Raw genomic sequence first — 12657 nt, 5'->3', positions numbered from 1 at the left:
TGTCCTTCAGACATTCCATCCTCCTGACCCTTGGACATCCTATCCTCCTGTCCTTCTGTCCTCCATCCTCCTGTCCTCCTGTCCTCCTGTCCTCCTGTCCTCCTGTCCTCCTGTCCTCCTGTCCTCCTGTCCTCTGGACCTTCGGACTTCCTATCCTTCCATCCTGTTTCCTGTAGAAGTATTACCTTACAGTGGGAACTCTCCTGAGTACTTCCTGCATTCCTCCGGAACTCTCCCATGCTCCTCTGGAAATCCTCTAGCACTCTCCACCAGAGTAGCCAGCCTCCAGAAGTCCTCCAGACTTCATTGGACCATCATTGGACCTCATATGAAATGAAGGGCACATACTCAGGTAAGGGGCACAGCATATGAGCTGAGGCCAAGCCCCTCTGAGTCAGTCTCTCTCTCCTTTGAGCATGGTTCTCAACACTGATATTATGTACTGACATTTTTGTAGTACAATTGTGTCCTTGATGGCCTTGCTAAAAATGGTCACAGCAAATCTTATCCCAAGTTCTCCACCAAGGAATATGGCCCAATATACTGCCAGATGCTCAGAATGATCAACAAAATTCTTCAACATCCATATCACGGTCCCCAGTTGGTAGCACAACTTCAGGAATGGGCTGAAGCAGGATGGCAAGAACATTTTTTTTCTTTGAAATTTCTGACACTGATTATTTTTACCCAGGGCCACAAGTCTGAAGCTCAATGGCACCAAGGAGACCAGACATAATCACCTACAGATTGTCCTCAACTGAGTCTTTGCATTCCTGTGTCTGAGTTGCAGAGCTGTTTTTTCTGTTGAGTCACATATTCATTTTGCTCTGAGTCTATCATTTTGCTACTAGTATACTGATGTTCCCATACCATGTGATTCAATATATTACCATTGTACCTGAACACTTTGGGTGAACTGTACAAAGTGAATGTGTGCACAATTCTCACTCTGAGTGCTCTGTGAGTGTCTGTACAGATATCCAGAGTAAGGAGCTACTGTGATGAACTGGCTAGTAGGGACCAAGCTGTAGAGCTTGCGCACTGTACAGAGCTTTGTGGTTTGCAGATGTATATATATACAGTGCCTGTACTGTGACTCTCAAGTCATTAGCAGAATCTATAGAGTGATTCCCCTCTCCAAGCACATCAGAAAGCCTTGAAGTCTAAACCATTCATTTCAATCCATTTCCCCTTTGTACTCATCAGCAACCTTACAGAAGTTCTGTTAAGGTCATGTGCTCAAGGGGGTTGGATCACAAGGGCTTCGCCTCAGCTCATATGTTGTGCCCCTTTCCCAAGTATGTGCCCTTAATTTCCAGGGGCTGAACAGTCATCTGGAGTTTCTGGGTTTTGACTAGGGCAGACAACAGACATCTGGGTATGAAACATGAGATAAATCTGGTGGACATCCAAATGTTGATTGGACAAGGAGGTAAGGCTAATCCAGATGAATTCTGGACTAGAAACTGATAGAGGATAGACTACCCTAAGGTAGAGCTAGAGATATAATATAGTCTAGGATGCAATCCTAAGACTTGGATGATGACAAGAGAACTAACTCAAGTCCAGAGGACACAAGAATGAGCAGGAACTAAGATGATATTCCAACTGAAGTATTTCCAAGAGTTACAGGAGGTTTATATACTGTAGGTATTATATAGAAATCAGTCAGCAAACACAAAGGCTATGTATGAAGCATATGCAAAGTCTATTAGTAAGTAGGACAGATCACCAATAATGAATACCGGAAATGAAATGTATGTAATGGATCAGTAATCAGAAGGGAAACATAGTTAACCAGAGTCCAGAGACAGGGGAAGTCTAAATGGGGTTGGGCACTGATATAAGGTTTGGATTCCGGAAGGGAGATAAAGATAGGTCAGATCATTGGAGTTCTGAATATCTGGAGAAGTGGATTTAGAGTTGAGGGTCTGGAATGGCATATGACAAGTTCCCATTGTGCAAAAGGTGCCTGAATATTGAAAACCCTCCCATGAGTCAGGGAATACTTCAGCTCCCCTCATCAACTGCACATTTATGCTGTTGAATTTGCACATATACATCAGGAAAACCACTGGTTCCTTTTCATACTTAATTTGTCACTTAATTACTCAAAAAGAAGTATTAAGTCATTGAGCAAAAAAGTGTGAGCCACTTATTTAAGCCCACTCCATCTCTGAATTCTTGCTTTTTCAACACTTACTTTGCTTGAGAAAGTAGATAAAGTGGCACAAGTCTTTCATAAAATGGGGCATACTACAGGATAAGTGGAAAATTAAGCAAACTTGTTAATATGAAAAGTGAGATGACAGCATAGGAAAACAGAGGGCATTCAGGAGCAAATGGAATGGCAGCAGATTAAAAATGATGGCAAAACAACTTGAAGATGACAGCCTGTAGTGACAGCCAGAGTTTGTCAGATGTAGGATAGTGGAAATTGTGCAGATGCAACAAATAGACAAATCCTGAGGTTGTGGATGTCAGTGAGATGAAACATGAATGATAAGAATTACAAAGCATAGCATGCTCATCATCATCAGAGTCCTCCTCATCAAATGAGCCCTGGGGTGTATCTGTCACATCATTCAATGCAGTACAGGCATGCACCATCTGTATCATTGTCTCTATGTATCCCACAGGCTTTTTTGAGAGAGACTTGGTGAACGACTTCATTGCTTTAGTCCAGTGAGCCCCTAAAAATAGGAATGGAGTGTTGGTCATCTTCCCAGTCATTTTGTTGATGACCTTTGGTAGCTTAATAGTGAGTTTACCTGAGCCAGCCACTAAGACCTCCTTGACATTCAAATGCTTCTGGGCGAACATATTGAGGGTGCGCTCAATCTGAAATAATCAGCATGAATAAGACTGTCCAAAGATCAAACCTACTGCTGCAGCAGAAAGGGAAATAACACCTGACATCCCACACATTGTGAGTCCATGTGTATTGAGTTTGGGAACCTCCACATACCCATTGATAGCATTGAGATGTGCAGTACCCAACAGCTGTAAAACAAAAGGAGAGCAGCTCACTGTGAGGGGATTTGGCTTGTCAGGATTTTCAAACAAGAATGCATAGTTTGTGACTAAAGACTTGGCAAGTTCAGTGGGATTGCAGTCGGAATTTTGTGTCAAAAAGTCCAGGATGATAACTATGCCTGTAGAGCTGAAATTGCTGTGCCATTCAGATATACGCTGTGCTGTCTAATTACAAATACAGTCAGTCAAGCTCAACAAAAAAAAGACTTACCAGGGAGTGTATCACACCGCCATGAATGATAATGATGTTAAGTTCCTTGTATACTGCATTAAAAATGAGCTGGGCATGAAGGAGAAGGACATCATCTGGGATAGTCCAGATATCCTCATAACTCCTAGCCCACAACATGATGGTAGGTAGATACTTCTTTGTCCAGTGCTGGTCTGCCTGCATCATAGCAGGTAAGTTGACATTATGATAGGTGCTACAAGACTTCATGCAATCTGGCACAGTGTCTACATTCAGTGGGTGTTTGATAGCAGGAGTGTTGTGGGCACATTTAGTGGATGATTTGATCTTGGCCTTCTTGAGAGCAGGTGGTTTGCTGTCAGCAACAGAAGCAACGGATACAGATGTCTATGAGAGTGTCAGAATGAGTGCAATTGAAAATTTAACACTTACTGATGATGTTGTGCACTGAATCTTCTTCTTCTTTAGCACCACAGGTTCAGGCTGTGAATCTTCATCAGAAATCATGACCAGGTCCTCAAAAGTGGGGCCATCAACATCCATGGACCACTCAGACACCTCATCATCATCTAAAGTGTCATCAACCGCAGTTTTGCACTTGAGGGTCCAGTGAGTGTCAACCTGTGTGAATGGAGGTTTGGGCTCCAGCAAGAACTGTTCCTGCTCAGTGAATGAGGCCACTGAATCATCAGCCAAGTCACACACTCTTGATGGTACTTGCACAGAAGTTGCCTTTGCCTCAAAGTCCAAGTCATCTTCAAATATTGAGGCTACCTGCAGAACAAACAATGAGTGAATACTAATGATCAAATAGCACTCAATTACCTTCAATTTTTCCTTGCCTTGCACAATAGCAGCCTCACACTCCAGGGTATCATCAATGTCATCTGTGAAGCTGCCTATGAGGGCATCATCTGCATCTAGAATTTTGGCAGGAACTGCAGGCTTCTGAGTCAGGACCTGTGCATCAGAAGTTGCTATGGTAGAAGCAGTGCCTTGTGAGAAAATCGAAGTTGGAGGTGCTCAAGTAACACTTGATGCAGATGCCGATGCCAGTTTTGGATGTTCTGATTTTCCCTTTGCCAGCTCAACACCAGACACCCAGTTGGTGACCCGACCACCCAATGCAAATTTCTGACTGGTTGTATTGAAACTAGAGGCAAGATTGAGGAAATATAATGTTGATTCAGTGAGAAGTAACATCAGTGATGGGTAAGAGAAGAAGCCTTACAGCACTGAGTCTTTCCCATCAGATACATGTGCCATGCCATCAGTCTTATCACCTTCGTGTGGTTCATCTGGCTCATCTTCAACAGTAGCTGAGTATGAGACTCTAGCAGTGGGAGCTGGTTCCCCTGGCTCATCTTCAATGGCAGCCAAGTATGAGAGACTAGCAGTGGGAGCTAACATGAAGGTTGGATGGGAAGTGTTCCAGTGCTTTGTGCACCCTGCCTGTTAAGGTCGCATGCTCAAGGGGATCAGATCACAAGGGCTTGGCCTCAGCTCATATGCTGTGCCCCTTTCCCGAGTATGTGCCCTTAATTTCTGGGGGCTAGAACAGTTGTCTGGAGTTTCCGGGATTTGACTAGGGTGGACAAAGGATGTCCAGATCTGAAACATGAGATAAATCTGACGGACGTCTGGATGTTACCTGGGCAAGCGGATAAGACTAATCTGGACAAAGTCCAGACTAGAAACTAACAGAGGATAGACTACCTTTAAGGTAGAGTTGGAAATGTAGCCTAGGATGCAATCCTAAGACTTGGAATATGACAAGAGACTTATCTCGAGTCTGGAGGACACAGGAATGAGCAGGAACTAAGATGATATTTGAACTGGAGTATTTCCAAGAGTTACAGGAGGTTTATATACTGTAGGTATCATATAGGAATCAGTCAGCAAACATAAAGGCTATGTACGAAGCATATGCAAAGTCTATTAGTAAGTAGGATGGATCACAAATAATGAACACCAGAAATGAAATGTATGTAATGGATCAATAATAAAAAGGGAAACATGGTTAACCGGAGTCTGGAGACAGGGGAAGTCTAAATGGAGTTGGGCGCTGATATAGGGTTTGGATTCTGGAAGGGAGATAAAGATAGATCAGATCATTTGAGATCTGGATCTCAGATCTGGATATCCAGAGAAGTGGATTTAGAGTTGAGAGTATGGAATGGCATATGACAACTCCCTACTGAAATCACATCAAGTTTGAGACTGCAGAATTTTTGTACATGCATAACCAAATGTCAGCAGGGAATATCAATATCTTGCTAGATCTTTGGGCCACAACCCTTTTGAAACACAATGACAAACCACCATTTGCAGACTGCCACAATTTATATGAACCATTGATAGCATGCCAGTAGGTGATGTCAAATGGCAATCTTTCAAGGTCCAGTACATGGGGGAGAAGCCAGCACACGATGTACCACCCTGGATGACTGAATCACATGATGTCTGGTATTGAGACCCCCACAAGGTCATTTGCAACTTGTTGGCAAACCCAGATTACACAACAGAAATGGACTATCAGCCCTACCATGAGTTCTCAACCGACAACAACAAACATCAATGGCAAGATTTCATGTCTGGTGACTGGGCTTGGAATCAAGCTGTGTGTTATCTCACCTTATCGTGTTGCTAATGCACTGACAGTGTTTGGTAGGATATCATTTCTCAAGACTCAGATACAGCTGGCTCAATGTTTGTGCCAGTCATTCTTGGAAGCGACAAAATGACCATTTCAGTTGCAACTGGTGCCAATGACTACTATCTGCTGTATGCATCAATTGGGAACATTCATAATAACGTTCGACACACACATCATGATGCTGTTGCCATTATTGGTTTCCTAGCTATGCTGAAGAGTAAGACTCATACTCATACTATTGTTGTTCTGTGCTAACTACAGTTGAGTAGCTACCAAGGAGCATGTGACCTGCCCAAAATATCAGAAGTATTGCTGGCAAATGTTTCACTCATCAATATTGAAGATTCTTGAGAACCTCAGGCCAGGTATGACAAAACCAGAAGTTGTGTGTTTTGGTGACAGTGTCATATCCCGTATGCCAGACATAGATCCCATCATATTCCCACGCTTTCCGGACCTATTTCCGGACCCCATATCCAACTCATTCCTGGATCCCCTATCCTGTCCACCCTACACACATTCTGTCCAGCAAGACATCCAGACTTTACCTCCTCTCAGATTCCGGACTACATCCACCACCTCACATATCTCAGTCCTGTTTCTGCCCTGCCTTCCAGATCCCCAGATCTCCGGACCTCCGGATATTAACTGTTATTATCTCCGGACCTATTTCCACCCTCCATCTGAGATCCTGCACCTATCCCCATTTAGGCATCTCCGCCTTTCCGGTTCTTGGTTATCTCTCTTTCTGTCTTGCTGATTGATCCTTGTACTAGTTTCATCTCCAAGTTCATTTACTTATGTTCCGTCTTACTTACCAATGTGTTTCTGCATGCTCGTACATAGCCTTACTCCTTTGCTTACTGATCCTCTCAGATAGCCTCTAGTATATAACCCCTGTACAACTACAGTAGAGTCCTCAGTCTGAATATCATCTTAGATCCTGTTCTACTTGCCAATCATCTTCTGGACTTCAGTCCATCTGAGTCTTGTCCTTTTCCATAAGGCCTAGGGAAGGATTCCCTAGGCCGGAATTCTGGACCTTCGGATTTGTCCCCTATGTCTCTGTCCCAAGTCTAGGGATTGCTTCCCTAGGCTAGAGTCTTGCCTTTCTGGCACTTACCCTCTTTCTGGACTTAGGTCCACTTCCTGTCCCTCTGACTCTACCTTAGGGTAGTCTACCTCTGTTTGCTTCTACATTGGATCAAGTCCGATGTAGCCCCTATTCCTTCCGGACCTCCAGACCTCCTGTCCTCTGTACCTCTGGATGTCCTGTCCCTCATACCTCCGGGTATCTGTACCTTCGGACGTTCTGTCCTCCATACCTCCAGACCTCCTGTCCTCCATACTCCGGACCTCCAGACATCCTGTCCTCCTGTCCTCCAGACCTCCTATCCTTCCATCCTGTTTTCCTGTAGAAGTATTACCTTGCAGTGGGAACTCTCCTGAGCATTTCCTGCATCCCTCCGGAACTCTCCCGCGCTCCTCCGGACATTTCCTGCGCTCCTCCGGAAGTCCTCCCACACTCTCCACCAGAGTAGCCAGCCTCCGGAAGTCCTCTGGACTTCATCAGACCATCATTGGACTTCCTCTGAAATGAAGGGCACATACTCGGGTAAGGGGCACAGTGTACCAGCTGAGGCCAAGCCCCTCTGAGTCAATCTCTCTCTCCTTTGAGCATGGTTCTTAACAGACAGGCACTATCAGTGTGTTATCTATGGGCTTGGACTGTATATCGCAGACTATGAGGAGCAGGTCTTATTGGCATGTATAGTGTGCTCTTGGTGTCCAAGGTATATTCCTTAATTTATTTTCAATATATGCTCTGACTTGACATTTTTACATACAGGTGCATGTCACACTGCAAAGACTTGGACTCCAAGTTGTTGTATTGCAATCATGACCATACAGAAGCACTTATTGAAGAAGTAATTTCTAGTGATTTGTGGGATGAGTTTGGGATCATCACTGACCTTGTTGTAAGTCACCTGTCTTGTAAAACTACAGTCGAGAGTTAACTTTTTCTAGCCCTTTTCCCCTGAGACGATATTCATGAGCTTATTGCACTGGACATCCTACATCAATTGATTAAAGGTATGTTCAAGGACCATTTAGTCGAGTGGGTGGGACAATATCTGCACCACATGCATGGCAAGAAAAGAGCAGAGAAAATTCAAGATGATATAGGTTGAAGGTGCATCCTTTTGTCTCAATTCAACATTTCAAAGCTGATGTCATGAAAGAATTGCTGCCATTGCCTCATTCTCAGGTCTTTGACATTTTCCTCAAGGCCGAGGGTTCAAACAATGGACCAGCGACAATTCAAAAGTGCTTATGAAGGTAAGTTTAACATTGGCATCAAGTGACCTTCAGACTAACAGCAGTTTAGGTTTATCTCCCCACCATTGAAGGTTATGTCCCAACAGACATGGTGTGCACATTTTGTGTGTTCCTCGAATTTTGCTATCTCGTATGGTGTAACATCATCATGGAATTGACACTTGTTCGTATCCAGGACACTCTTGACCAATTCCATTGTTACAGGAAGATTTTCAAGTCAACAGGTGTCATATTCACATTCTCTCTCCCCTGCCAACATTCCTGCTCCCATTATGCCCTCCCTATCTGACTATTTGGTGCACCCAATGGCCTATGTTCCTTGATTACCGAGATGAAGCACATCAAAGCTGTCAAGGAACCATGGAGGTGCTCAAGTCCCTATCATGCCCTTGGTCAAATGCTGGTAACAAATCAGCACCTTGACAAACTGGCAGCATCACACATCAATTTCAAAAGCTGTGGGATGCTGAATGGCACCTGTCTATCTGAAGCTCTTCAAGTGCTATGTGAGTTTGTATGGCATCATTGTTTGTATTGCTTGCTCAGCATCTACTGTATACTAGTGCATTTACACTTAAATAATGAGCCTGAAGCCAATGAGCCCAATGAGAACACCATCACGCTATCACCTGACTGCAACATCACTATCCAGGGTGACAACAAAGAAGGCGAAATTGTTGATGGACCAACATTAGTCCAGGCCCACATTCAATTAGCAAAGACACACTGTAAGCCAGTTTATGTTTGACAATAATACCTCATACTAATTTTCAATATTGCACAGAATGCAAACATGCATGAACTGTACCTGATTTAAGTGCAGAGCTTTCTATCCCCTATCTCAACAACCTCCTCCACCAATTCTTATTCAAACAATTACATCTGGACAACGAATGTTCTCCATCTGATGTCCTGCTCACACACTGCCCTCAATTTAATGGGAAAATTCAAGTGTTCAATTCTGCAGCTTCGATATTCTATGCGCCTGTCATATGCCATTCTGGACTCTCAACTCTAAATCCACTTCTCTGGATATCCAGATCTGAGATCTGGATCTCCAATGATCTGATCTATCTTTATCTCCCTTCTGGAATCCAAACCTTATATCAGTGCCCAACCCCATTTAGACTTCCCCTGTCTCTGGACTCTGGTTAACTATGTTTCCATTCTGATTACTGATCCGTTACATACATTTCTTTTCCAGTATTCATTATTGGTGATCTGTCCTACTTACTAATAGACTTTGCATATGCTTCATACATAGCCTCTGTGTTTGCTGAATGATTTCTATATGATACCTACAGTATATAAACCTCCTGTAACTCTCAGAAATACTTCAGTTGGAATATCATCTTAGTTCCTGCTCATTCCTGTGCCCTCTGGACTTGAGTTAGTTCTCTTGTGATCATCCAAGTCTTAGGATTGTATCCTAGACTACATCTCTGGTTCTACCTTAGGGTAGTCTATCCTCTATCAGTTTCTAGTCCAGACTTCGTCCAGATTAGCCTTACCTCCTTGTCCAATCAACATTTGGACATCTGCCAGATTTATCTCATGTTTCATACCCGGATGTCTGTTGTCTGCCCTAGTCAAAACCCAGAAACTCCAGATGACTGTTCAGCCCCTGGAAATTAAGGGCACATACTTGGGAAAGGGGCACAGCATATGAGCTGAGGCCAAGCCCTTGTGATCCAACCCCCCTTGAGCATGCAACCTTAACAGCGCCTAGCAACCGCAGTGGTATCGGTGGCATGTGCTGAGAGCACATATGTGCTTGTCCCCTTTGGAGAAATGAGGCACTGCAATATGATTGTGTGTTTGTGAACACAGATGCAGCTATTGAAGGGATGGGGGGAATGGACATAGGCCACATCATGGGCTTTTTCTCTTTTACATTCAAGGCAGTTTCATATCCATGTGCTGTAGTGCACTGGTTCAAGAAGGTCAATGATGGACCTGACAAGGACACCAGCATGTGGATTGTCAAACCTTCATATGATACTGATCAGTCCCCACTAGTTGGAATCATACATGTTGATTCCATTTACCAGGCTGCACACCTCATTCCAATCTATGGCATGTATGCCATCCCAAAGGACCTCAAGCACTATGACTCTTATGATGCCTTCTGTGCATTCTATATAAACAAATTTGCAGACCATCATGCATTCAAGATCACATCTTAGGTAAGTCTGTTTTGCTTTGGAAATTGGCATGCAGTGGTACTCATTCACTATCCTAGAAGAAGACAATGCACATGGGTGCAGTCTCATCATGATTTTGAGGTTTATTGTTCCATTTATTTGCACAATGGCACTCATTTTCCATCTCAGAAGAAGATGATGCACATGGGTGTGGCAGTCTCATCACGATTTCGAGGTTCGTTGTTCCATTTCTCTACACAATAACACTCATTCACCATCTCAGAAGAAGATGATGTGCATGGGTGTGGTCTTGTTAGGATTCCAAGGTTTGTTGTTCCATTTCTCTGCACAATGGCACTCATTTTCCATCTCAGAAGTAGTGATGCATCAGGCCTGGCTTGGCCTGAAAGCCCTGGCTTGGGCCTGGAAAAAACTCAGGCCAGGCCCTTTAGGAGGGTGTCATATCTGCATGTCTGGATCTCAGATCCGACCCTTATCTCATCTCAGATCCACATCTTATCCCCCTCCAACATCTCGTCATTCAATCTGTCCACTCGTCTGGTCCGGTTCACAACTCATCCAAATCCACAACCAGTGCTCGTCTCTTTTTGGTAACCCCCTAACTCCGGTATTTTGGTTATCTGTATATCCATCCTGCTCCCTTATCCACTACCTATGCTTCATTTCTGTTTCATGATTTGTGATCTGTTTCTACTTACCAATAGACTATCCACATGCTTTGTACATAGCCTCAGACTCTGCTGATTGATCATTCTGTTAGATACCTATAGTATATAACCTCCTGTAACTTTCTGTAGTACCTCAGTTCAAATATCATCTTAGTTCTACTCATTCCTGTCCTCCGGACTTGAGTACCTCTACTCTTGTCACCCTCTGAGACTTAGGATTGATTCCTATAGTCTATCCATATCTGCCTCTGTCCCCGACAGTCCACTACCATTAGTTTCTAGTCTGGACTCATCCAGATTAGCCTTACAATACTTATCCCTCATCTGGAAGTCATCTGGATCCATTATGCTACTTGTCCGACCTTCCAGATGCGCTAGTCTTGCCTTCCTGAAATAAGGGGCAATACTCAGGTAAGGGGCACAGCGCACGAGCTGAGGCCAAAGCCCTTCAGATCCAGTTACCCTTTGAGTACGACCTTAACAGAGGGCTTGGGCCTGGCTTGGGCTTGGCTCGGGCCTGGGCCAGGGCTCACAAGTTAAAAATGTGTGAAAACATATATTTCACTACCAGACAATTAGACTCAAGACTCAACATCTGATACATCTGAAATGTCCCCCTCCTTGCCATCATCCAGTCCCTCTGATGCTAACTCTAAAGTCAAAGTAGGAGCCTCTCAGAAGATCAAATCACATTGGTACATCATGCGAAGCACCTGAATCACCTCCACAACATCACCCTTCAAGCAGTTACAACACTTTGTGACAGTCAGAGCTGCAGCAGAAAAAGCTCGCTCACTCAAAACCAAAGTAGCCATGATAGACAAATGATCACAGGCAAGGGATGCCCATACAGGGTACTGACAAGCATTCACCTATAACATTAAGCTAGATCAGCAACAATTCAGTTGACATAAAATGATACCTTACCCCCCACCACTGAATGATAGACATATTATTGGGAACTAGAGTAGGTGAGTTAAGGTAGAGGTGGAACTCTCTTAGCCACAGCAGTTGGGGATCCACTTCCAACTCTTCCAGTTCATCATCACCACTCTCGTCATCACTAGAGAGCTCTCAAAGAAGTCCATGTACCTTACCAGACTTCTTTTTTGGTGATAACAGAACACCATGCTCGCCATACAACTTAATATACTCTTCACTAAACTAGTGTAGATGTAAGCATATATAATATCTTGAAACAGGAGACCCACCATTCATTTGGCTTCCTTGAGAGCCTTGGCATGTGTGGCCTTACCCCAAAAATGTTTGATGTGAGAGTCCTTCTGGGATGGGTTGAGCACTAAATACAGTGAATATCAACATTACTACAAGCCACTGATCACCTACACATTGAAATAATGTATACATCACACTCTGAACTTCAGTCATATTACTCGTGGATCTTTGCAATACCTCCTTGTAGGGTTTGACAAAATGACTCATACTTGGGATTCTGTCATATCCTGTATGCTAGACATAGATCCCATCATATTCCCACGCTTTCCGGACCTATTTCCGGACCCCATATCCAACTCATTCCTGGATCCCCTATCCTGTCCACCCTACACACATTCCATCCAGCAAGACACCCAGACTTTGCCT

At 43.9% G+C, this 12657-nt stretch overlaps 2 protein-coding genes across 2 annotated transcripts; one reads left to right on the top strand and one right to left on the bottom strand.

Annotated features, from left to right (window-relative positions):
• Nucleotides 1-2358: 2358 nt before the first annotated feature.
• BJ212DRAFT_1484177 (uncharacterized protein) lies at nucleotides 2359-4636 on the bottom strand (the record flags this gene model as incomplete). Its single annotated transcript, XM_041340744.1, has 7 exons — nucleotides 2359-2841; nucleotides 2887-3201; nucleotides 3248-3613; nucleotides 3659-4000; nucleotides 4052-4203; nucleotides 4261-4379; nucleotides 4458-4636. The coding sequence occupies 7 exons, from the start codon at nucleotides 4634-4636 to the stop codon at nucleotides 2359-2361; spliced, it is 1956 nt and encodes a 651-aa protein (XP_041189495.1).
• A 952-nt stretch (nucleotides 4637-5588) lies between these two features.
• Nucleotides 5589-10408, top strand: BJ212DRAFT_1448651 (uncharacterized protein; the record flags this gene model as incomplete). Its single annotated transcript, XM_041338572.1, has 14 exons — nucleotides 5589-5687; nucleotides 5712-5846; nucleotides 5898-6099; nucleotides 6152-6295; nucleotides 7576-7675; nucleotides 7732-7861; nucleotides 7940-8069; nucleotides 8173-8222; nucleotides 8272-8448; nucleotides 8554-8680; nucleotides 8816-8958; nucleotides 9048-9209; nucleotides 9929-9975; nucleotides 10012-10408. The coding sequence occupies 14 exons, from the start codon at nucleotides 5589-5591 to the stop codon at nucleotides 10406-10408; spliced, it is 2043 nt and encodes a 680-aa protein (XP_041189494.1).
• Between the last annotated feature and the right edge of the window lie 2249 nt (nucleotides 10409-12657).

Source organism: Suillus subaureus (genome assembly GCF_016647635.1).
Source record: "Suillus subaureus strain MN1 chromosome Unknown BJ212scaffold_32, whole genome shotgun sequence".
Classification (NCBI taxonomy): Eukaryota; Fungi; Basidiomycota; class Agaricomycetes; order Boletales; family Suillaceae; genus Suillus; species Suillus subaureus.
Note: the sequence above shows the minus strand (reverse complement) of the source record. Positions and strands in the feature narration are given on the sequence as shown.